This window comes from Somniosus microcephalus, chromosome 9 (genome assembly GCF_052327205.1).
Source record: "Somniosus microcephalus isolate GS21.2 chromosome 9, FLI_Smic_1.0, whole genome shotgun sequence".
Classification (NCBI taxonomy): domain Eukaryota; kingdom Metazoa; phylum Chordata; class Chondrichthyes; order Squaliformes; family Somniosidae; genus Somniosus; species Somniosus microcephalus.
Window position 1 is genome coordinate 213,190,479 of NC_140995.1, and position 26,417 is coordinate 213,216,895.

The 26,417-nt window shown below is 46.9% G+C and overlaps 1 protein-coding gene across 4 annotated transcripts in view; it reads right to left on the reverse strand.

Annotated features, from left to right (window-relative positions):
• anapc1 (anaphase promoting complex subunit 1) overlaps nt 1-26,417 on the reverse strand; it is a 234,040-nt gene that overhangs the window by 36,548 nt on the left and 171,075 nt on the right. For all 4 annotated transcript variants that reach the window (XM_085997868.1, XM_085997869.1, XM_085997866.1 and 1 more), the window contains exons 35-40: nt 20,234-20,310; nt 15,989-16,079; nt 15,784-15,837; nt 10,148-10,341; nt 6,838-6,924; nt 4,294-4,411 (exon numbers count right to left, since the gene is read on the reverse strand). In XM_085997868.1, the coding sequence (XP_085853994.1) occupies nt 4,294-4,411; nt 6,838-6,924; nt 10,148-10,341; nt 15,784-15,837; nt 15,989-16,079; nt 20,234-20,310 (621 nt within the window). The remainder of the gene's footprint in view (nt 1-4,293; nt 4,412-6,837; nt 6,925-10,147; nt 10,342-15,783; nt 15,838-15,988; nt 16,080-20,233; nt 20,311-26,417) is intronic.

Here is a 26,417-nt window from a genome sequence, read left to right on the forward strand (position 1 = left end):
AATATGGACAAAGGAGCTGAATTCCAGAGGTGAGGTGAGAGTGACTGCCCTTGGCATCAAGGCAGCATTTGACCGAGTGTGGCATCAAGGAGCCCTAGTAAAACTGAAGTCAATGGGAATCAGGGGGAAAACGATCCAATGGCTGGAGTCATACCTAGCACAAAGGAAGATGGTTGTGGTGATTGAAGGTCAATTATCACAGCCCCAGGACATCGCTGCAGGAGTTCCTCAGGGCAGTGTCCTAGGCCCAACTATCTTCAGCTGCTTCATCAATGACCTTCCCTCCAACATAAGGTCAGAAATGGGGATGTTCACTGATGACTGCACAGTGTTCAGCGCCATTCACAACTCCTCAAATAATGAAGCAGTCCATGCCCGCATGCAACAAGACCTGGACGACGTTCAGGCTTGGGCTGATAAGTGGCAGGTAACATTCGTGCCACAGAAGTGCCAAGCAATGACCATCTCCAACAAGCGAGAGTCTAACCACCACCCCTTGAAATTCAATGGCATTACCAACGCCGAATCCCCCACCATCAACATCCTGGGGGGGTCACCATTGACCAGAAACTTAACTGGACCAGCCACATAAATACTGTGGCAACAAGAGCAGGTCAGAGGCTAGGTATTCTGCGGTGAGTGTCTCACCTCCTGACTCCAGAAAGCCTTTCCACCATCGACAAGGCACAAGTAAGGAGTGTGATGGAATACTCTCCACTTGCCTGGATGACTGCAGCTGCAACAACACTCAAGAAGCTTGACACCATCCAGGACAAAGCAGCCCAGTTGATTGGCACCCCATCTACCACCTTAAACATTCACTCCCTCCACCACCATCGTACCGTGGCTGCAGTGTGTACCATCTACAAGATGCACTGCAGCAACTCGCCAAGGCTTCTTCGGCAGCACCTCCCAAACCTGCGACCTCTTCCACCTAGAAGGACAAGGGCAGCAGACACATGGGAACACCACCACCTCCAAGTCACACACCATCCTGACTTAGAAGTATATCGCTGCTCCTTCATCGTCGCTGGGTCAAAATCCTGGAACTCCCTCCCTAACAGCACTGTGGGAGTACCTTCACCACACGGGCTGCAGCGATTCAAGGCGGCAGCGCACCACCACCTTCTCAAGGGCAACTAGGGATGGGCAATAAATGCTGGCCTTGCCAGCGATGCCCATAATAAAACAAATAATTTTTTTTTTCCCCACAGTGATAGAATTGAAAAGCAGAGAAGTTATGTTAAACTTGTACATGGAGTACTGTAAAGAGTTCTGGGCTCCATATTATAAAAGGGATATTGAGGCAGTGCATTCCAGATCCTAACCACTCGCTGGTTTTTGTCACCTACCCCAATATCTCATGTGACTTGGTGTCAAAATGTTGTTTGGTAACGCTCCTGTGAAGCGCCTTGGGACGTTTTACCACTTAAATGGTTCATGAAAGACAAGGAGCTGCATCATGAGTCCAAATAGAAGCAGGTTTAAAACCAATGTCAATCAGTTGCTGAAGATGCTTAGATTAGTATTAATTGTCTCAGTAAAATATCATTGAACAATTTATTTTTCCATTTTCTGCTACAATCTCTATTTATGAATGGCTTGCAGGAATTAATGAAGGCATTGATCACCAGGGATAGGAACCCCCAAACACCCTTCTCCTTTCTATAGAAACAGGAGCAGGATAGATAGGAGCAGGAGCAGATATGAGCAGGAGCAGATAGGAGCAGGCCATTCGGCCCCTCGAGCCTGCTCCGCCATTCAATGCGATCATGGCTGATCATCCAAGTTCAGTACCCTGTCCCTGCCTTCTCCCCATATCCCTTGATCCCTTTAGCCTTAAGAAATATATCCAACTCCTTCTTGAATATATTTAATGAACTGGCCTCCACCGCCTTCTGTGGTAGAGAGTTCCACAGGTTCACCACTCTCTGGGTGAAGAAATTCCTCCTAATTTCTGTCCTAAATGGCCTACCCTTTATCCTTAGACTGTGTCCCCTGGTTCTGGACTCCGACCATCGGGAACATCCTTCCTGCATCTAGTCTGTCTAGTCCTGTCAGAATTTTATAAGTTTCAATGAGATCACCTCTCATTCTTCTAAACTCCAGCGAGTACAAGCCCAATCGACCCAATCTCTCCTCATACGTCATTCCTGCCATCCCAGGTATCAGCCTGGTGAATCTTCGCTGAACTCCTTCCATGGCAAGAACATCCTTCCTCAGACAAGGCGACCAAAACTGCACACAATACTCCAGATGTGGTCTCACCAAGGCCCTGTACAACTGCAGCAAGAGATCCTTGTTCCTGTACTCAAACCCTCTCGCTACGAAGGCCAACATACCATTTGCCTTCTTAACCGCCTGCTGCACCTGCATGCTTACCTTCAGCGACTGGTGCACAAGGACACCCAGGTCTCGTTGCACTTCCCCTTCTCCCAATCTATTGCCATTTAGGTAATAATCTGCCTTCCTGTTTTTGCCACCAAAGTGGATAACCTCACATTTATCCACGTTATATTGCATCTGCCATGTTTCTGCCCAATCACCCAACATGTCCAAATCATCCGGGAGTTTCTCGACATCCTCCTCACAGCACACACGCCCACCCAGCTTTGTGTCGTTTGCAAATTTGGAGATATTACATCTAGTTCCCTTGTCTAGATCATAAATATATATTATGAATAGCTGGGGTCCAAGGACCGATCCCTGCGGTGTCCCACTAGTCACTGCCTGTCACTCGGAAAAACACCCGTTTATTCCAACTCTTTGCTTTCTGTCTGCCAACCAGTTCTCTATCCAAGTCAATACCTTGCCCCCAATCCCATGTGCCTTAACTTTACACGCTAATCTCTTATGCGGGACCTTATCGAAGGCCTTGTGTTTCTATGTACTGAAATTGGATGATCAGCATGATCGCATTGAATGGCGGAGCAGGCTCGAGGGGCTGAATGGCCTACTCCTGCTCCTATCTTCTATGTTTCAAAGGCCTGGATTTCAAATGAAATGCGTCCAGGGTTTGGACAAATTACCCGTGTAACTTTTGCTCTGTCTGCTTATATCTTTTTAACTGCCTGTGGGATCAGGGAAAAGTAAACAAATGTATACAGAAACCATCACTATCTTAGAGTTATATCCCCTTGTTTTGGACTCCTTACAAGTGGAAACATCCCCTTTGCGTCTACCCTATCGAATCCCATTATAATTTTAAAGACCTCTATCAGGTCACCTCTCAGCCTTCTGCTTTCTAGAGCTGGTGAGCCAATAGAGTAATTTGAACCAGACACTGGTATACTAAAAGGGCTGCATATTGACAAAGGGCGTGGGAACAGGACGCCTCCTCTGCTTGCTTACGTAGTGGATCACCAGAGTGTTGTCCCATTACACACAACCCAGTTTGCCATAATACTGCCATAACCTCAAATCCTGCTCCCCAGGGGAAGTCTGTGCAAGTCTCAGTAGGAGGAGTTTTGCATGAGAACGATGCAGATGGGAACCATGCCCTGAAAGTAGATGTGAATTAAGTGATCCCACAAAGTTATGCTTGTTTAGAAGTTAGAATTTCTAGTGTTAGAATTTGATAGAATTGCCAATGTTCCTCAGAGATACTGATGCGCATCATTCTGACTATTCCCAAGAGAGTATAGCTTGAAGGATATCCATGCTAACCAGTATGGAGGTTGTTTCAGCAGTAGTGCGGGGACATCTTAGCTCAGGGATCCATTTCTGTAAAGAGTCCTGTGTTACTGGACTGATAGTCACCTTCTTGGAGGGACCAGGTGCTGCCCTTGATTTACACAGAATTCGTCAGCAGTTGGTGCCAACATTCCTTTGGTGCTTGTGCCATCTGACACCGTTGAGTTCTTGGCAGTGTGACTGAAATCATTCAGTCCTCCGCACAGTGCAGCGCTGGCACTTCCCTGGCACTGATTGGCGGCGTGTGCTTGGCAACACCCTACTTGGCTCAGCTGGATTTCTTAGACTGATTATATTCAGTACAAGATAGCCAAGCGCAACGTGGGAAACAGTGGTGCAACCATTCCTTGCAGGTGGGCTCTTCAACCAGAGACAAGCCTGGAAAGTCACGGTTATCATGTTCAGGTAAGAATGTCAAACGGTTGAGATTAAAGCGATCATGAACGGTCAAACCTCTTCGAGTGACAATACTCATGGTTTGTTTCCTTTGATAAATTGGCTTGCTCATGCGTCATGTACAAGATGCTGGAATGAAGAAAGTCATACCCAATTGTTCAGTTCTGCTTTGATTATAAACACAGTCAACTCCAACTCACATACCTTATAGGTAACCTTGATGAGGGCATAACATGGTGTGTTTGTATCCACATCAACGGGCACTAGGAGACGTGGCTCAGCAGCCAGAACGTACAAATGCCTCAGTGCCTGAAGGTGATATCTGCATATAAAAGAAAAAAATTGCAATGACTCAGCCCTCACTGCTTCAAGGTCTTCAAAGCCTTGGTCAAATTTCTCTCTTGTGCATTGTGCTCCCCCGCATGAATGGAAACGGTAAGGCCTTTTAATAAGCAACTGCATTGTCAGTTCTAAACAATCAATCAAGGTCAGAAAGAGGTCAAAATAAAAATAGTCAAAGGAGAACATCCTGTTCTTCCGGGAGTCTCTATCTTGACTGATGTAAGCTATTAGAGGATATAAATCCTTGTACTTTTCCATCCAGCCCTCTTGGTCTGTCAAACTATGCACCATTTGTGGCGGAGAAGGTATCCACCAATGGTGGCTGTTTTCAGCCACCCATCTGGAAGCCCAGGATGAAATCCTGCCAGTGCAATGCGTGCTTATTTTTTCCACCCCGTGTCAATAAAAACATACACAAAAACAAACCCACTTCAAAATGGAAGGGCATGAAAAGGAAAATGGATGGGAGCAATGGGCAAGGAAATTGGGGAGCTAACAGAGGTATGAAGTTGTTAAAAGTCAGTGTGCAGACCAGAGATCTACAGTGTGGCCAGCAGAGAGATGATACTCTTCCAAAAATTTGCTTCAAGCTTGGTCGACGCAGTGTAGGAAACCAAAGACAGAACGGTCAGAGTGGTGGGGGGAAGGAGTTGAATAACAGAGCCACGAGTAGGCCAGGATAACACTTGGCAGACAGAAAAAAAAAGCTTGGCTAAGCAGTCACCCAATCTACGTTTGCTCTCCACAATGTTGGAGATACTATACCATGGGGAGTGAATACAGTAAATGTAACTTGCTGTCTCACATGGAAGAAGTGTTTGGGGCCCCAGACAGTGGTGTGGGAAGATGTAAATGAACAGGGGTTACATATAATCATATCATAGAATCTTACAGCACAGAAGGAGGTCGTTCGGCCCGGGGTGCCTGTGCCAGCTCTTTGAAAGATCTGTCCAATTTAGACCCGCACCCCAGCCTTTTCCCCATAACTCTGCAAATTAGTCCTCTTCAAATACACGTCCAATTGCCTTTTGAAAGTTCCTGTGGAATCTGCTTCCACCACCCTTTCAGGTAGTACGTTCCAGATCTTAACAACCCTCTATGTGAAAAAATGTCTCCACATTTCCCCTCTACTTCTTTTGCCAATTATATTAAAACTATGACCTCTGGTTACCGACTCACTTACCAGAGGAAACAGTTTCTCCCTACTTACTCTATCAAAACCCCTCATAATTTTGAATACCTCTATTAGGTGTCCTCTTGTTCTGCTATGTTTACATATGAAAGTACCAAGGGAAGAATGGAGTCAAGATAGGATAAGACTAGTTCAATGGGACAAGAACAAGCTGAAACAATGAGTTAGCAGGGACAGGCCTGTTTGCATTATTTTGGGAAGAGCGAAGAAATGGGCTGTATGAAGGTGGAACAAGATTAGAGGGAGTGGAGTGGAGTGGCATAGTGGTTAGCACTGTTGCCTCACAGCGCCAGGGACCCGGGTTCGAATCCAGCCTCGGGTGACTGTCTGTGTGGAGTTTGCACATTCTCCCCGTGTTTGCGTGGGTTTCCTCCGGGTGCTCCGGTTTCCTCCCACAGTCCAAAGATGTGCGGGTTAGGATGATTGACTATGATAAATTGACCCTTAGTGTTAGGGGGATTAAATACGTGGGGTTAGGGTGGGATATGTGTTGGTGTAGGGGTTACGGGGATCGGGTGGGATATGTGTCGGTGCAGGCTCGATGGGCCGAAATGGCCTCTATCTGCACTGTGGGGTTTCTGTGATTTCTGTGATCTCTGGATGTTTTCAGATCAGGGACAGTCTAAGAATTGATGGTTTGATATTTGGTTGTGGGACAATGGCCCAGAGAAAGATAGTGTTTGACTTCAGCTAGGTAGAGGTCCTTCCATCATACAACAGCAGCATCACCTCAGTCAGGAGGGTTGGAGCTGAGAGAACGGAGAGCTACAAGCTCAGAGGGAGCTAGATTAGAGTAAGGGGAGTGGAGAAACTCAGATGGTCACAGTTCCCGATGAAAGTGCAGGAGGCGGGAGAGTCTGGAGACAAGAGAAAAAGGGTCAGATTCAAGGCTGTAGGGAGATTACCAGCCAAAAAAGCAACACGGTAGTGGCTGAAGAGGAGCTCGGCATCACATCAAGCTTGGAATTAGATGAGGTGAGGGCTTAGGGGATGAAGCTAAGGCACCTGCTGAGGACAGATTATTCAGAGTCAAAAGGGAAGGGGTAGAACGATGATGAAAACCTACCATGTCTGGACAGCAATGGGATTAGACCTTCCAAGAGTTAGGGCACTTCTAGATAAGATCTATGGGGCTCTTAGTAAAAATAACCAAGACTACAAATTGACATTGGTACGCTGCAATTTTTATTAATGTAGCACAAATACACACTTACCGATTGTCAGTGCTGTGAGCTGGGAAGCGAGGATAAAGTGCACAAAGAAGAGCTGCGATTGCAGAATTGGATGTGCACAATGAGTATCTGTAATAGACATTTAAAGGGACATTTTAAAAAACACAAATGAAAACAATTGTAGGAAGATTCATCTCTTTACAAAATGACTGTTAAAAGCAGGTTAGCAGAACCCACAAATTATACCAATTTCAGTCACACAGAAAAGCATGTGGACAGGGTTTTGCATCACAGTTGCGGCTACACAGAAAGTTCACCCGATTATCTCCATTCCGGTGTATTTTGCCAAGCCCATTGAAAAGGTGGGTCACCGAGTGAGGTGTGGATGGATGTGGGGAAGAGGAGGTGGCTGCAGTAAGCGAGGTGGGTGGGGCGAGTGAGATGCGGGGACTAGCGGGGGGGAGGGCTGGTGAGCAGGGTTAGAGAGGTGGATTCATGGCAAGGGGAGGGGTGAGGTGTGAAAGGGGTAGTGAGGGGCAAGCAACTGGCTGGGCGAGTGAGGCAGGCTGGTGATTAAGTGGGGTGGGACGGCAATTAAGTGTATTGGATGAGGGAGAGGTGCGTGCTGGTTGTGTTGGGTGGCATGGGTAGGCGAGGTGGGCTGGTGGATGAGGTGGGTGGATGAGTGAGGTGGGCTTGGGGGTTGCTAGGATGAACGAGGTGGGTGGGAGGATGAGCGAGGTGGGTGGGATGTGGGAAGAGTGCTTGGGTGGCGAGTGAGATGGGCGGGACGGTTAGGTGGGCGAGACAGGGATGGGAGGAGAGTGAGTTGTGTGGGTGGCTGAGGGGGGCAGTTGGATGAGATGAGTGAGTGTAGGGACGAGTGAGTGTGGTGGGTTGAATAGGGTAGGTAGGTGAGTGAAGCAGGTGAAGTAAGGCGAGTGAAATGAAACACACATTTAAGGCAATGTTTACCTCACACTCGCACAGAAATGAATGCCTCACATTTAACAATCAGTACTGATTTACACCATTTAAATTACAATACAAAAAGAAAATACTGCAGATGCTGGAAATCTGAAATAAAAACAGAAAATGCTGGAGATACTCAGCAGGTCAGGCAGCATCTGTGAAGAGAGAAACAGAGTTAACGTTTCAGGTCGATGACCTTTCGTCAGAACTGGAAAATAAGCAGGAAATGGAACAGATTTTTAAGCAAGTGCAGGGGCTGGGAAAGGGGGGGGGGGGAAATGAAAGAACAAAAGGGGAGGTCTGTGATAGGGTAGAAGGCAGGAGAGGTTAAGAGACATTAAGAGATATTCAAGGCAAAAGGAGATGGTAATGGGACAGATTAAGAAACAAAGGATGGCTCTAGATTTTGCCTCGAATATCTCTTAATATTGACCTGAAACATTAACTCTGTTTCTCTCTTCACAGATGCTGCCTGGCCTGCTGATTATCTCCAGCATTTTCTGTTTTTATTTAAATCACAATTGTGTTCTCTAGAAGAATGTGGAACAATGGATACATTGTACCAGTGAAACATACACATATACTGATAGTACTGTAATTAGAAATAGTTCTGCGATCCTCTCAATTATAACTTGCTTTCCCGCTCTCCCAATTTTTCACACCTCCTTTCCTGGAAGGCAATTCATGCCGTGGTACGTTGCCATGGGCGACGGCTGCCCTCAGCTACCTTGCCCCAGTGCCCATTCTCAGCAGTGAAAAATCGGAGGGCTATTTGACTGTGAGGAGCAACACAGCCGAGCCCAATGCTGACCCCACCCGATGGCTGCAGGTGCACTTACTAGCAGGAGTCACTGTACTGGGAGCAGGAGAGGGAACAGAAAATGCTGGAGGTGATGCACAGCAGGTCTGTCAGGGCCTGGAAAGGTAAAGGGTAGATCAGTGTTTTGTGTGTACAGCTTTCATCAGTTCTTAAGAAACACCTGAAATGTTCACCTGTATTTTTTCTGACAGATGCTGACAGATCTGCTGCGAGTTCCTAACATTTGCGGGGAGGGGGTTTCTCTTTGGTGATCGGGTGGATTTTTTTTCTTTCCTTAACCTGAAAAAAATTAGGCCACCTGTTGCACACTAATGATGAACTGGCTGAGAACAACTAGGGACCCCATCACCTTGAGCTCGAGGAACAGCACCTCATATTTCGATTAGGCACTCTACAGCACTCTGGACTCAACATCGAGTTCAACAATTTCAGATCATAACCTCGGCCCCTATCACATATATATATATATATTTTTATCCACACTCTGTTTGGCCTTTTTTTCTTCCCTCCCACATGGCAGCGGTCCTTCATTCTGCCAGCGCAATTCACACTTCATCTAGAGCCATCCTTTGTTCCTTAACCTGTCCCATTACCACCTCCTCTTGCCTTGAATATCTCTTAATGTCTCTCAATGTCTCTTAATCTTTCCTGCTTTCTATCCGATCACTAACCTTCCCTTTTGTTCTTTTCCCTCCCCCTTTTCCCAGCCCCTAAACTTGCTTTCCATTTCCTGCGTTTTTCCAGTTCGGACAAAAGGTCTTTGACCTGAAACATTAACTCTGTTTCTCTCTCCACGGATGCTGCCTGGCCTGCTGAGTTTTTCCAGCGTTTTCTGTTGTTATTTTGGATTTCCAGCATCCGCAGTATTTTGCTATTGTAGTACGGATGGTTCCTGGTGCTTTCCTGGCGTCAATACTCAAAAATAATTGTAATTAGTGAATATTTAACAAGTTGACGTATTCGCAAAGATTTTTAAAAAATTTATCTTAAATGCTGGCCTTTCATCTCTGGGTTCAAAATCAAGCCCAAACCTATGGGATGCAAGTTTTCTAAAGGTCTGTGAAGTGAGTGTCTAACCAATGTCAATCCAGTTCCTAGTGGGCACAGGCCTACAGAGCAAAACTGTCCCTAATTTAGCACTAATTGGCAACCATAGGCCACAAGATGGCTGCTGTGGGAAATGGGAAAATGTCACACTGGTGCAGTAGTGGGTGCTTTTCTGAGGTTGGGGTTGAGGCAAGGTGTTGGGTGCAGAGTACAGGGAATTTTATAGTTCTGATGAAAGGTCATCGACCTGAAACGTTAACTCTGTTTCTCTCTCCACAGATGCTGCCTGACTGGCTGAGTATTTTCCAGCATTTTCTGTTTTTATTTCAGATTGCCAGCTTCCACAGTATTTTGCTTTTGTTTTGAGTTTTGCTCTGTATCTGGCTGTGCTATAACTGACATGGAGAGGCACCCTACCAATACTGGGTAACTGAAATAGGAAGAGTTCGATTCCCCATCACCTTGAGCACAATCTTGTTAATGTAGTTTGCAAATAAAACAGTTCAAAGTTACCTTCCCCCTCCTAAGAACAGGAGGCCAAGAGCCATATGAGTCGCCATGTGGAAGCCGTAATTCATCTCTCCTCCAGTTCTTTTGTGCATGAATCGACACAGCTGGAGGACTTTCAAGTCCCCAGTGCCTGCCATCACTAAGGCAAGGGCAAGCAGAGCCACACTCAAACAGGTTTCCAGGTTGTGGTGGCCAGCCTGCGAAGTTGAAAGGTAACCACCTGTGAAAGTCCACCGGTTTCTTCCTTTTCCCCCTCCCCCCACCCCCATCTCTATTTTTGTTATTTATTTTCTCCTATTCTTCTCGAGGACCAGGGCACTCTTCCTTGACTGAGATCTTTGGGCAGGTAGCCTATTGCCTGGTCCCTGTTAACGGGGCCTTTCAATCAACTGTTTGGGAGTACACGAGAGCAAAGTGAGCTCCTCAATAATATCTTTCAGATTGCATTAGGCCATCTGATTGTGCTCACTGTGGGAGCAATTACATAAGAACATAAGAAATAAGAGCAGGAGTAGGCCATACGGCCCCACGAGCCTGCTCTGCCATTCAATAAGATCTACATCAACTCCACTTTCCTGCCCTATCCCCATATCCCTTGATTCCCTTAGTGCCCAAAAATCTATCGATCTCTGTCTTGAATATACTCATCGACTGAGCATCCACAGCCCTCTGGGGTAGAGAATTCCAAAGATTCACCACCCTCTGAGTGAAGAAATTTCTCCTCATCTCAGTCCAAAATGGCCGACCCCTTATCCTGGGTGCAGTGCATCAACCCTTCTTAATTTTGTGAAGACTACACTTTTGACTGTTTAACAAAGGAAAAAGACCGTGCCGTGTATTCACCAATCATTTGGAAAACCAGACATTTTCATAACGGTGCTCGTGACTGGAACCTATTGGACCAAGTCTACTGGCATTTTCTATTTTTTTTTTAAGCAAGTCAGGAAGTTTTGCTAAAACTTTATACAAAGGACACGACTGCTGCCAACGAACCGGAAGCCGCGTAGAAGTGTTCTGCGCATGCGTGCTTCTGGCTTGTTACAGAAGTGGGCGCGTTAAAAACATTTTTTAAATGCCGGGGAGGGAGCGGGCTCTGAGGAAAAATGCCGGGGAGGGAGTGGGCTCGTGTTAAAAAACAGAAACATCAAGCTTCCGGTTCCAGATTAATGCGTAGTTCACTTCTGCGTAGTTTCCGGTTGCTGGCAGCAGTCACTCCATTATACAAAAGCAAGGAAATTATGGTAAACTTTATAAGTCACTGGTTAGGCCTCAGCTGGAGTATTATGTTGAATTCTGGGCACCACACTTTAGGAAGGATGTCAAGGCTTTGGAGAGAGTGGTATTGGATGAGGGACTTCAGTTATGTGGAGAGTCTGGAGAAGCTGGGATTGTTCTCCTTCGAGTAAAGAAGGTTAAGGGAAGATTTAATAGAGGTGTTCAAAATTATGAAGGGTGTTGATAGTGTACATAAGGAGAAACGGTTTCTACTGACAGGACGGTCAGTAACCAGAGGACTCAGATTTAAGGTAATTGCTAAAAGAACCAGAAGGAAGATGAGAAGAATTTTTTTCATGCAGTGAGTTGTGATGATCTGGAATAGAAACATAGCAGCAGGAGTAGGCCAATCGGCCCCTCGAGTCTGCTCCGCCATTCAATGAGATCATGGCTGATCATCCAAATTCAGTACCCTGTCCCTGCTTTCTCCCCATACCCCTTGATCCCTTTAGCCTTAAGAAATATATCCAACTCCTTCTTGACTATATTTAATGAATTGGCCTCTACTGCCTTCTTTGGTAGAGAATTCCATAGGTTCACCACTCTCTGGGTGAAGAAATTTCTCAATTCTGTCCTAAATGGCTTACCCCTTATCCTTAGACTGTGACCCCTGGTTCTGGACTCCCCGACCATCGGGAACATTCTCCCTGCATCTAGTCTGTCCAGTCCTGTCAGAATTTTATAAGTTTCAATGAGATCCCCTCATTCTTCTAAACTCCAGCGAGTATAAGCCTAATCGACTCATTCTCTCCTCATATATCATTCCTGCCATCCCAGGTATCAGCCTGGTGAATCTTCGCTGCACCCCCTCCATGGCAAGAACATCCTTCCTCAGATAAGGCGACCAAAACTGCACACAATACTCAAGATGTGGTCTCACCAAGGCCCTGCACAATTGCAGCAAGACATCCTTGTTCCTGTACTCAAACCCTCTCGCTACGAAGGCCAACATACCATTTGCCTTCTTAACCGCCTGCTGCACCTGCATGCTTACCTTCAGCGACTGGTGCACAAGGACACCCAGGTCTCGTTGCACTTCCCCTTCCCCCAATCGATTGCCATTCAGATAATAATCTGCCTTCCTGTTTTTGACACCAAAGTGGATAACCTCGCATTTATCCACGTTATATTGCATCTGCCATGCTTCTGCCCAATCACCCAACCTGTCCAAATCATACTGGAGTTTCTCAGCATCCTCCTCACAGCACACACGTCCACCCAGCTTTGTGTCATCTGCAAACTTGGAGATATTACATCTAGTTCCCTCGTCTAGATCATTAATATATATTGTGAATAGCTGGGGTCCTAGCACCGATCCCTGCTGTACCCCACTAGTCACTGCCTGCCACTCGGAAAAAGACCCCTTTATTCCAACTCTTTGCTTCCTGTCTGCCAACCAGTTCTCTATCCAAGTCAATACCTTGCCCCCAATCCCATGTGCCTTAACTTTACACGCTAATCACTTATGCGGGAAATACACTGAAAGGGTGGTGGAAGTAGATTCAATAGTAACTTTCAAAAGGGAATTGGATAAATATTTGAAAAGGAAAGAATTTGCAGGGTCTATGGGGAAACAGCGGAGCAGTGGGACTGCTTGGATAGCTCTACCAAAGAGCTGACACAGGCACGATGGGCTGAATGGCCTGTTTCTGTGTTGCAAGATGCTATGATTCGAAGTCTTTAATGATAAGAATCATCACGTTACGTTGACAAGTTTAGCAGCCTCAGGACTATAAAATACACGATGGGTTATAACATGTAAAATTATGCACCTCACAGTATTTCCAGCATCATCATTTTTGGTTAATACACATTGTCTTTCTATTTTGCTTCTCCTCCACAGCCATCTTAGTATTGGCCTTTCTTTTCCACTCCCTGTAGGTGTCTCCTTACTGGCGTATAGTTCCACATACACTAGTCGCCCTCTGGTACCTCGCCCGACTGACCATTATTTAAGTGTGAGCCTTGACTGCTAAGGGTTGGTAGATTATTTAGATTATTTGATTGCGGAGGGCATCACAGAGTAGCTTGATCCTGTTGTCACCTAGGCCCCGATTTCCCCCCAGCCGGCAGGCGGGGTTTCAGGCGTGTGGTGGGGGGGAATCCAGAATTTGGGGGTCCCGCCACCATCCCGCCCAACGTAAGTTTCAGGGGCGGCGGGTACCTGCCCCGCACTGGGACCTGCCGAAACCAGGCGGGAAGGGGTTAGTGCCAATTAACTGCCTGTTAACAGGTAGTTAACAGGCAGTTTTTAGCCTAATCCCTATTTTGAGGGGTTTCGTGTGGGATTCCCGACGGCTCCAAACCACGCCAGGTAGAGCAGGCGGGCCGTTGGGTTGAAGGAGTTGGAGGGGTCGCGATGTCGGCGCTCAGGTGAGTGATGGGTGCATGAGTGCAAAGGTAAGTGTGTTTGGTGTGTCTAAAGTGTGTAAAGAACTTTTACTTACCTGTACTTACCTTCACAGCCTTTCTTCCTGTAGCCGTCGGGAGCGCATCACTCAGCCGGAACTGAAAGCTGAACGGCTGCGATCCGTCAAAAGTGACAGCCTTCAGCTTTGAGTGCCGGTGAGAGTTCTAACTGAGTCTGTGCAGAATGACTCAGCTTAGAACTCAGAGTGTCAGTGTTTCACAGCTTCAAACAGCTGTGAGACACTGATATTTCATCTGTCAAGGACTCTTGACAGATGAAATTTCAGTCTGTGACGTTACCTGTTGCCGGGTGGCCCTTAACTGGCCTGCTCAGCCCGCTGGGTGGGCTCAACAAGGTCAATCAAGGGAAAATCGCGCGGATTGGCCGGACGTCGAAGTAGGCGGGTCAAAAACCCGAAAGGGGAAGTCCCGCCTTCTTCCCAACAGGTTCTGCAAAATAAAGTCTGCATATGCACACTTCCAGGAGGCGTTGCTGGACAGTGATCAGGAGTGGGACCTATGGTCGAATTCCCCCCCTCCCTAACAGAGTACAACTGCAATGCCCCTACGTGCTGCCCCACCAGAGACCTGTAACTGAGCAGGGACTAGGAATGGAACCAGGGACATTCGCAGTCTGTATGGCACAGCTGCTAACCGGAGAACCTCTCTGAACCATCAGGGAGCTTCCTCCGTTGTCTCTACTGATCTTTCTGGTGTGTGCATCGGCTGCAGCTGAGGAACTGGCCAGGTGAGCTGCTCCCAGTTCGCAGCCAACGCAGTCACTGCCGACAGGAAGGAAGCCTCCAATCAAGAGGGACCTTGGAGTGCATGTCCACAGATCCCTGAAGGTAGCAGGACAGGTAGATAAGGTGGTTAAGAAGGCATACGGATACATTCCTTTATTAGTCGAGGCATATAATACAAGAGCAGGGAAGTTATATTTGAACTGTATAAAACACGAGTAAGGCCACAGCTAGAGTACTGTGTGCAGTTCTGGTCACTACATTACAGGAAAGATGTGATTGCACTAGAGAGGGTACAGAGGAGATTTACGAGGACGTTACCAGGACTGGAGAATTTTAGCTATGAGTGGATAGGAAGGAGCTATTTCCCCTAGCAGAGAGGTCAATAACCAGGGGGCATAGATTAAAATAATTGGTAGAAGGATTAGAGGGGAGTTGAGGAGAACTTTTTTCACCCAGAGGGTGGTGGGGGTCTGGAACTCTCTGCCTGAAAGGGTGGTAGAGGCAGAAATGCTCAACACATTTAAAAAGTACTTGGATATGCACTTGAAGTGCCCTAACCTACAAGGCTACGGACCAAGAGCTGCAAAGTGGGACTAGGCTGGATAGCTCTTTTTTGGCCAGCACAGACACGACGGGTCGAATGGCCTCCTTCTGTGCCGTAAAGTTCTATGATTCTATGAACACGGCGAGATTGACAGCTCAGCTGTTGGGAAGGAGGGTGCACCCGACCATCAAGTCACACTGTAACAGGGAGCTGCAGCAGGCTGGAGCACTCTTTCCAAACACAATTCGCCATCATTAAAAGAAAACTCAGCGAAGCAGCAATGAAGGACACTAATTTTTGAAATGTTCCTTGCAATTCACTTAATGTGTGTTTCGCACTTTGAAATGTTATTATCTTGAGATGAATGAACCCTCAAAAAAAAAGTGGGAGGTGTGGGTCTTTTCACCTCTGGGACCTGGGTTCAAATCCGGCCTAGATTGATGGGATAAAATGTCTCCTCTGACTGAGAATCCTCGGTGAAGTGAGTTTGGTCAATTTAATGAGCATGGACCTACAAGAGAAAAAAACTTTACCCGAGCTGGACATGCTTGATAAAACATCCCTTACTTCAACAAGCACAAAAATATAAGAAATACAACCAACAATCTAACCCTACAACTATGACTTGATCATAAAATGCAAGGAGACAAAAAAATAGAACTTACCAGTGCTGCCACAGGTGAGGAGACAGACTCCAGAAACATTTTCACATATTTGTACTAGACAATGAAAAACAATAGTTACTACAGTATACACGGAGACACTTTCTGGTATATTAATTGGAAACAGCAGCCAACAACAATGGCGAAGTGACAAAAGCCTCGTGAATTAAGCTTCGACATTAAAAAAACTCTTGATGACATTACCTACCAAACAATTGAAAGCCGCTGCATTGGAGGAACCTGCAAATCGAAGGCCCATTGCCATACAGGCACCAGCGATAATGTTGATATGAGCTTGGCTGTAAGGTAATTATGAGAATAGAGTGCAAATTACTCAGGAATTCACGTACACAATTTTATGGTCAGAATGAATTTGTTTTGACAGGGTGGTGGTGGTGGGGGGGGGTGCGCGGAGGAGCTCCATGCCCTGAAACAACTGCCTGGCTAACTTGGCAACTTGTTGCTCATGCTTGGGGGGTGGGGGGAATCTGGCTACCGTTGATATTTGCAGACTGACTTTCCTTGATCGGCAAGTTGCCTGTTGCAACTTCTGGTGGTCAGGTGTTGGGGCAAAAGGGGAAAGAGTCTAACCACGGTTTCCCTGTAAGCTGTGTGGCCGTGCAGCGCTCCAGGGACCCAGCGCAGCCAGCTTTTCAATACAAAAACCGCGCATGTGTGGTATTTTGAATGGCCTGCGCAACCCCTTAAAAGGGGCCGCGTAGTGCCAAAAAAAATTAGGGGGAACATCGAGTCCAACCACTTCTGAGTGGTTCATCCAGATGGACAACAGATTGGGGGCAGGCCAGCATGTTCAGCTCTCCCAAACGGCATTAGGTGGTGGGAAGGATGCACAAACATTGGCCTATTGGGTAGATGAAGCATCTATATCAGGAATTCTGAATTTGGGAAATTGCATCTTAAGCAGCGGGGTGCCACTTCCTATTAACTGAGGTGCAGTGTTGTGCCTTGTATCCACAGACCACTCTGGCTGTATGCCATATTTAACAAATGACAAGTAACTGGGGAAAAAAAATAAACCTTGCCTCTTAGCAGGATAGGATACGAAGGTGGAGGAAATCCAGATAAAAGTTTTACACACAAGGAAAGATTGTTGTGTATGTACCTTTAAGGGAATAACTGGTCTCAGATTGCAGTACCGGCAGTGACCACCCCTGTATAAAAGGCCCTAGCAGGCTTCTGTAGTTTCAGTTTCCAGGTTGTCTCCATTCAGTAAAGACTTGTTATAATCAACTCCTGCAGTCCGTGTCTCAATTATACACGGACATAATAAAGATAATCAGAATGGGTGTAGGTCTGTAGGTCGAATTTATGTGTATGACACTCCAAACTTTTGCGGAGATAGCTTTACAAATTTCAATTTGAAAAGGTAAGGATACTGTCCAACTAAACTGCGACAGTATTTGTAGGGAAATGGTGTTAGGGAAATTGACAGGATTGAAGGCCGATAAATCCCCAGGGCCTGATAATCTACATCCTAGGGTACTTAAGGAAGTGGCCCTAGAAATAGTAGATGCATTGCTGGTCATCTTCCAAAATTCGATAGACTCTGGAAGAGTTCCCATGGATTGGAGGGTAGCTAATGTAACCCCACTATTTAAAAAAGGTGGTAGAGAGAAAACGGGGAATTATAGACCGGTAAGCCTGACATGGGTAGTGGGGGAAATGCTAGAGTCCATTATAAAAGATGTAATAGCAGAGCACTTGGAAAACCGTGACAGGATCGGACAAAGTCAACATGGATTTACAAAAGTTAAATCATGCTTGTCTAATCTACTGGAATTTTTTGAGGATGTAACTGGTAGAATAGATAACGGAGAACCAGTGGATGTGGTGTATTTGGACTTGCAGAAGGCTTTCGATAAGGTCCCGCATAAGAGATTAGTGTGCAAAGTTAAAGCAGATGGGATTGGGGGCAAGGTACTGACTTGGATAGAGAACTGGTTGGCAGACAGGAAGCAAAGAGTTGGAATAAACGGGTCTTTTTCCGAGTGGCAGGCAGTGACTGGTGGGGTACCGCAGGGGTCAGTGCTAGGACCCCAGCTATTCATTCATAATATATATTAATGATCTAGACGAGGGAACTAGATGTAATATCTCCAAGTTTGCAGACGACACAAAGCTGGGTGGGCGTGTGTGCTGTGAGGAAGATGCAGAGAAACTCCAGTATGATTTGGACAGGTTGGGTGATTGGGCAAATGCAGTATAATGTGGATAAATGCAAGGTTATCCACTTTGGTGGCAAAAACAGGAAGACAGATTATCTGAATGGCAATAGATTGGGAAAAGGGGAAGTGCAACGAGACCTGGGTTTCCCTGTGCACCAGTCGCTGAAGGTAAGCATGCAGGTGCAACAGGTGGTTAAGAAGGCAAGTGGTATGTTGGCCTTCATAGCGAGAGGATTAGAGTACAGGGGCAAGGATGTCTTGCTGCAGTTGTACAGGGCCTTGGTGAGACCACACCTTGTGTATTGTGTGCAGTTTTGGTTGCCTTTCTGAAGAAGGATGTTCTTGCCATGGAGGGAGTGCAGCGAAGATTCACCAGACTGATACCTGGTATGGCAGAAATGACGTATGAAGAGAGATTGGGTCGATTAGGTTTATATTTGCTAGAGTTTAGAAGAATGAGAGGGGGTCTCATTGAAACTTATAAAATTCTAACAGGGCTAGACAGACTAGATGCAGGAAGAATGTTCCCGATGGCGGGGGAGTCCAGAACCAGGGATCACAGTCTAAGGATAAGGGGTAAGTTATTTAGGACTGAGATGAGGAGGAATGTCTTCACCCAGAGAGTGGTGAACCTGTGGAATTCTCTACAAAAGAAGGCAGTAGAGGCCAATTCATTAAATATAGTCAAGAAGGAGTTGGATATATTTCTTAAGGCTAAAGGGATCAAGGGGTATGGGGAGAAAGCAGGGACAGGGTACTGAATTTGGATGATCAGCCATGATCTCACTGAATGGCGGAGCAGGCTCGAGGGGCCGAATGGCCTACTCCTGCTCGTATCTTCTATGTTTATGTGTGCTTCCAATACGTGCATATTTTCAGCCTAAAAGCAATTCCACAGGTAAAATATTTAATTATATTTTTGAGCATAATTTCCTTAAAACAATTACAAACAGTAAATTAATTGAAATCGTGCTGTGCAATATTAGTGCTGCAACTGATGTATTGATGCACAACATAATTTGAAACCGAAAGATGAAAATAAGGCAGGCTTACGGCATAACTTGCATCTAATTTGCAATGTTTTTTTCATAAACCTTTTACCTTTCAGTCATCTCAATTTACTGACTATTGTTTCCTATTCTATTTTTGTTCTACCACTTATTCTACATCACTTTCCGATACTTGCAGTTCAGACTGATATGGTTGAAACATATCAGGAACTTCTTCCTCCGAGTAATCACCTCCATCCTCCCCTGTCAAACCACTTCAGCAGACTGAGCCACATACTGTTTCAGGAAATCATTGATTAAATCTCAGGTGCGTTTAGAAGAGGACCTCAAACAAGGAGGGAAGTGTAAAATGGTACAAAAGCATCGTTTACGCCTTTTTGATTTAAAATCTAAATAAATCGCCTTTTATTTCAGTTTTTATTTAAGTTGGACGACAACTGCAGGACAAGGTGCTAACTGATGACAAGCACGTTCAGGGCAGATGCCTGCAAGCAATTCTTCAAACAAGAGTGATTGATATCTGGAATAGTTTTCCAGATAGTATAGTGGAGGCAAAAGCTATCGAATGGGTCAAGAGTTGGGTGCTGTGCTGGTTTCTATGGAAGAATGAGTTAGAATGCCTCCCTCACCGGTGGTACTGGGAACCAGCTGCTTACCATAAATCAGGCCTCTTTGCCTGCGATACACTTTGTGAACAGTTTCCCTACGGACACACATCATGCTTGTGGAAATTTTACAAATAAAAGTACTTGCATTTATACAGCACCGTTTGCAACCTCAGCACGTCCCAGAGCACTTTACAGCAAATCAAGTACTTTTTAAGTGGAGTCACTGTCACAATGTAAGGAAACACGGCAGCCAATCTGCGCTCAGCAAGGTCCCACAAACAGAAATGTGATAATGACCGGATGATCTGTTTTAGTGAGGTTGGTTGAGGGATAAATATCGGCCGGGACAACTCCCCTGCTCTTCTTCGAAATAGTGCCATGGGATCCTTTACGTTCACCTGAGAGCGCAGATGGGGCCTCAGTTTAAAGTTTCATCCGAAAGACGGCACCTCAGGCAGTGCAACACTCCCTCAGCACTGCACTGGAGTGTCGGCCTAGATTTTGTGCTCAAGTCTTTGGTTGGGACTTGGAGTGGAGTGGAACACACAACCTTCTGACTGAGATGCGAGAGTGCTACCAGCTGAGCCATGGCTGACACGGACACTTTAAACGTTTTTTTTTTAAAAAGAGAAAAGCCTGAACAACTTACCGCATGGTTTGCAAGTCAACATCTTCTGGTGCTTGCCCGTCCATTGTGTTTAATGATGCATTGTTCTGTCTAACAATCTATAAAATAGCAGTGCCAAGCAAAAGTATTAATTGGAGGGGACAGATGGAACAGCATTATTCTAATGCAGTTAAACCCCTTTTACAATGGAAATGTGTTATCCCACAATGAAATTTCAACCCATTAGGCTCCAAAATAAATGTCGAATTCAGGACATGGATTTAAAGTATCGAACCCCGAAGACGCGTCCCCATTTTTGTTTGCCAAGTTTGTCAGATAGTTACACTTTGTAAAATATTTTTTTTTATCCTGACATTAGCTCTTTCTTGTATGAGAATGGAGCAATTTTTAAAAAAAGATTTTCAAAAATCATACTAGATATAATAAAAAAAAAATCAAACAGCAGAGAAAAAACCACAAATTTTTCAATCTTCCACCATTGTACTCATCAGCATCAAAAGCTGAAGGAATACGACAGCAGGAACCTCAGGCACCAGTTAGATAATGTTCCTCGTGACTAATCTAGGTTCAATGCTAAATTACGTCAGGTAACATGATTTGTATCGTGCTGATTAGTTTCCCAAGGTAACAACAAGGCCCATCAGAGCAAATGGATTATATTCTGGAGGTCAGCAATGATGGGTGCAGGCAAAAGGAGAGGGACAGAGAGAGAGAGAGAGAGGGAGGCGGGGGGCGGGGAGAGGGAGGCGGGGGGAGGGAGGCGGGGAGAGGGAGGCGGGGAGAGGGAGGCGGGGAGAGGGAGGCGGGGAGAGGGAGGCGGGGGGCGGGGAGAGGGAGGCGGGGGGCGGGGAGAGGGAGGCGGGGAAGAGAGAAAGGGGGGCGGGGGAGAGAGAAAGGGGGGCGGGGGAGAGAGAAAAGGGGGCGGGGGAGAGAGAAAAGGGGGCGGGGGAGAGAGAAAAGGGGGCGGGGGAGAGAGAAAAGGGGGCGGGGGAGAGAGAAAAGGGGGCGGGGGAGAGAGAAAAGGGGGCGGGGGAGAGAGAAAAGGGGGCGGGGGAGAGAGAAAAGGGGGCGGGGGAGAGAGAAAAGGGGGCGGGGGAGAGAGAAAAGGGGGCGGGGGAGAGAGAAAAGGGGGCGGGGGAGAGAGAAAAGGGGGCGGGGAGAGAGAAAAGGGGGCGGGGAGAGAGAAAAGGGGGCGGGGAGAGAGAAAAGGGGGCGGGGAGAGAGAAAAGGGGGCGGGGGAGAGAGAAAAGGGGGCGGGGGAGAGAGAAAAGGGGGCGGGGGAGAGAGAAAAGGGGGCGGGGGAGAGAGAAAAGGGGGCGGGGGAGAGAGAAAAGGGGGCGGGGGAGAGAGAAAAGGGGGCGGGGAGAGAGAAAAGGGGGCGGGGAGAGAGAAAAGGGTCGGGGAAGAGAGAAAAGGGGTCGGGGAAGAGAGAAAAGGGGGCGGGGAAGAGAGAAAAGGGGGCGGGGAAGAGAGAAAAGGGGGCGGGGAAGAGAGAAAAGGGGGCGGGGAAGAGAGAAAAGGGGGCGGGGAAGAGAGAAAAGGGGGCGGGGAAGAGAGAAAAGGGGGCGGGGAAGAGAGAAAAGGGGGCGGGGAAGAGAGAAAAGGGGGCGGGGGAGAGAGAAAAGGGGGCGGGGGAGAGAGAAAAGGGGCGGGGGAGAGAGAAAAGGGGCGGGGGAGAGAGAAAAGGGGCGGGGGAGAGAGAAAAGGGGCGGGGAAGAGAGAAAAGGGGGCGGGGAAGAGAGAAAAGGGGGCGGGGAAGAGAGAAAAGGGGGCGGGGAAGAGAGAAAAGGGGGCGGGGAAGAGAGAAAAGGGGGCGGGGAAGAGAGAAAAGGGGGCGGGGAAGAGAGAAAGGGGGCGGGGAAGAGAGAAAGGGGGCGGGGAAGAGAGAAAGGGGGCGGGGAAGAGAGAAAAGGGGCGGGGAAGAGAGAAAAGGGGCGGGGAAGAGAGAAAAGGGGCGGGGAAGAGAGAAAAGGGGCGGGGAAGAGAGAAAAGGGGCGGGGAAGAGAGAAAAGGGGCGGGGAAGAGAGAAAAGGGGCGGGGAAGAGAGAAAAGGGGCGGGGAAGAGAGAAAAGGGGCGGGGAAGAGAGAAAAGGGGGCGGGGAAGAGAGAGAAGGGGGGCGGGGAAGAGAGAGAAGGGGGGCGGGGAAGAGAGAGAAGGGGGGCGGGGAAGAGAGAGAAGGGGGGCGGGGAAGAGAGAGAAGGGGGGCGGGGAAGAGAGAGAAGGGGGGCGGGGAAGAGAGAGAAGGGGGGCGGGGAAGAGAGAGAAGGGGGGCGGGGAAGAGAGAGAAGGGGGGCGGGGAAGAGAGAGAAGGGGGGCGGGGAAGAGAGAGAAGGGGGGCGGGGAAGAGAGTGAAAGGGAGAGGGCACAAGGAAAGCCGGGTGGGAAAAAGGAGGGCGAGCAAAAGGCTGGGGAGGAGAAAAAGTTACCAGCAATGTTGACAGTTGAAAATTGTTTTTAAAATTGCCATCAATATGTACAAGTATGGAACAACTGCAAAAATCTGGAGTCCAGAATTTGCCCAACTTATCAATGTGGACCTGAGGATTTATAGAAATGGTATGAATAGAATATGTTAATTTTCCATCCGTAGAGGGAGATTTATATTCTTTATATAAACTCCCCGAGGCCCAGCTTACTGGGCAAAAGCCCAGACAAAAGCCACAAATTCAAAAGTGGTTATGGCAGCAACTCAGTTCAACTATCTTGACAGCTGTTTTTGTTCTTCAGGCAGATTCACGTCTAAGATCTAAAGCTCTGTACTGGAATTGCTGCTCTAGATATGATCTCGCCAACTAGAACACGGAGAAGCCCGTACATCTGCCTTTAACCCAAACTTCATCACAACGTGTAGGTGCTCTCCATCCTACTCGGCCGTTGGAAGTCGCAAAGTGTAATAGCTGTCTACGTGGCTTAACCGAGATCTGTCATGGCAAAAATAGGGTACTACGGGGTTAAATTACGCAAACTTTGTAAAACGCCTCATCATGTTGATGGGACAGGTCACTAATCACTTTACCCAAGATGTGTTTCTCCACCAACGCAGATTCTTAGTTTTTTTTTTACAATAAAGGTTGCTCATATTTAGTGACTCACATCCCAGTGCACCTTCGGGTGCGACGTAATGGAAGAGCATCACTGAGATTTCCACTCTATGTGGGTGGTCATTAAACAAAATTAAGAGTTCAGCGACACAAGAAGTAAACAGGGGCATTGGAATCTTCTTTAGTCTAAATGAAATCGCACAAGAAGTAATTTCCATTGTATTTAAATACTGCACAATAAAATGTGCCACTGATCATTAAATTAGAAAGTCAACTAAATAAAAATAAAGGGCCTGCTTATTCCAACAGCCTGTGCCCGACATGCCCGCGTACTGGTTGAAGTAAACGTGGAGACAATGTGGAGTTAGATTTCCACTTTCAGCGATGGCGGAACAGGGGCGCGTAGGGGATCAACCGCCCATTACACGCCAAGCATAATTTTCCCTTTTGAAGAATAAATCAGTCAGTTGAGCCACTACGGACCCGTGTCCCACCACCAACAAAGTAAATTCTACCTCAACGAGTCAATAACCGCCGAGCCAAATGGAAGATGCTCTCAATACGCCTCCTCTGCTTTGGGGGCTTATACATCTAACTATGCAGAGAGCAAAGTAGCTGATCCCAGTCCACTTTGGCCAGATCCTGCCTTATCATATTAAAATCGGCCTTCCCCCAATTTAGAACCTTTATTTCCGGTCCATCTTTGTCCTTTTCCATGACTACCTTAAATCTCACCGAATTCGGTGAGATTTAAGGTAGTCATGGAAAAGGACAAAGATGGACCGGAAATAAAGGTTCTAAATTGGGGGAAGGCCGATTTTAATATAAGGCAGGATCTGGCCAAAGTGGAATGGGATCAGCTATTTTGCTCTCTGCGTAGTTAGATGTATAAGCCTGCAATATTAAGTGGGATAGTCAGAGTGTGAAAGGCTTAGAGGGTGCGGAATTCTTAAAGTGCATCCAGGAGAGCTTTTTGAGCCAGCATGTAGAAAGTCCTACAAGAGAGGGGGTGGTACTGGACCTAATTCTAGGGAATGTAGCCCGGCAAGTGGTAGAAGTGTCAGTAGGAGAGCATTTTGGTGACAAGTGACCATAATTCGGTGAGATTTAAGGTAGTCATGGAAAAGGACAAAGATGGACCGGAAATAAAAGGTTCTAAATTGGGGGAAGGCAGATTTTAATATGATAAGGCAGGATCTGGCCAAAGTGGACTGGGATCAGCTACTTGTAGGAAAATCCACATCAGAGCAGTGGGAGTCTTTCAGAAAGGAAATAGAGAGAGTACAACGCCAACAGGTTCCTGTAAAGGTCAAGGGTGGGACCAACAAGCCCACGGAACCCAGGATGTCAAGGGATATACAAGAATGAATTAGGAAAAAAAGGGAGGCTTTTGGCAGATACAAAGGACTAAAAACAGTGGAAGCCCTAGAGGAGTATAGAAAGTACAAGGGGGTACTTAAAAAAGAAATTAGGAGAGCGAAGAGGGGGCATGAAAAAAACTGGCGGGCAAAATAAAGGAAAATCCTACGGTGTTTTATAAATATAATTAAGGGCAAGAGGATAACCAGGGAAAGAGAAGGGCCCATTAGGGACCAAAGTGGCAATCTGTGTGAAGAGCCAGAAGATGTAGGTGAGGTTTTAAATGAATATTTTGTATCTGTGTTCACTATGGAAAAGGACGATGTAGGCATAGAAATCAGGCAGGGGGATTGTGATATACTTGAACAAATTAGTACTGAGAGGGAGGAGGTACTAGCGGTTTTAGCGGGCTTAAAAGTGGATAAATCCCCAGGTCCTGACGAGATGTATCCCAGGCTGCTGTGTGAGGCAAGGGAGGAGATTGCAGGGGCTCTGACACAAATTTTCAGGAACTCTCTGGCCACAGGGGAGGTGCCAGAGGACTGGAGGACAGCTAACGTAGTACCATTATTCAAGAAGGGTAGTAGGGATAAACCAGGGAATTACAGGCCAGTGAGCCTAACATCAGTGGTAGGGAAATTATTGGAAAAAATTCTGAGGGACAGAATTAGTCTCCACTTGGAGAGGCAAGAATTAATCAAGGATAGTCAGCATGGCTTTGTCAGGGGGAGATCATGTCTAACCAATTTGATTGAATCTTTCGAGGGGGTGACTAGGTGTGTGGATGAGGGTAATGCAGTTGATGTAGTCGACATGGACTTCAGTAAGGCTTTTGACAAAGTCCCACATGGGAGACTGGTCACGAAGGTAATAGCCCATGGGACCCAGGGCAATTTGGCACATTGGATCCAAAATTGGCTTAGTGGCAGGAGGCAGAGGGTGATGGTCGAAGGTTGTTTTTGTGACTGGAAGCCTGTGTCTTGTGGTGTACCGCAAGGATCGGTGCTGGGTCTTTTGCTGTTTGTAGTGTACATTAATTATTTAGATATGAATGTAGGAGGTATGATCAGTAAGTTCGCAGATGACACGAAAATTGGTGGCGTGGTAAATAGCGAGGAGGGAAGCCTCAGGCTACAGGACGATATAGACGGGTTGGTTAGATGGGCAGAACAGTGGCAAATGGAATTTAACCCTGAAAAGTGTGAGGTGATGCATTTTGGGAGGACTAACAAGGCAAGGGAATACACAATGAATGGTAGGACCCTAGGAAGGACAGAGGATCAGAGGGACCTTGGTGTGCATGTACATAGATCCCTGAAGGCAGCAGGACAGGTAGATAAGGTGGTTAAAACAGCATATGGGATTCTTGCCTTTATTAGCCGAGGCACAGAATATAAGAGCAGGGGGGTTATCATGGAGCTGTACAAAACGCTAGTTAGGCCACAGCTGGAATACTGTGTGCAGTTCTAGTCGCCACACTATAGGAAGGATGTGATTGCATTGGAGAGGGTGCAGAGGAGATTCACCAGGATGTTACCTGGACTGGAGCACTTCAGCTATGAAGGGAGACTGGACAGGCTGGGGTTGTTTTCCTTAGAGCAGAGAAGGCTGAGGGGGGACCTGATTGAGGTGTACAAAATTATGAGGGGCATGGATAGGGTAGATAGAAAGGAACTTTTCCCCTTAGCAGAGGGGTCAATAACCAGGGGGCATAGTTTCAACTACCAGCTACCTCAGAGCGCTGGTGAAGCTCATGTGATGTCAGTCAGCAATGGAACACAGACACAATGGCGCTGGCCAGTTC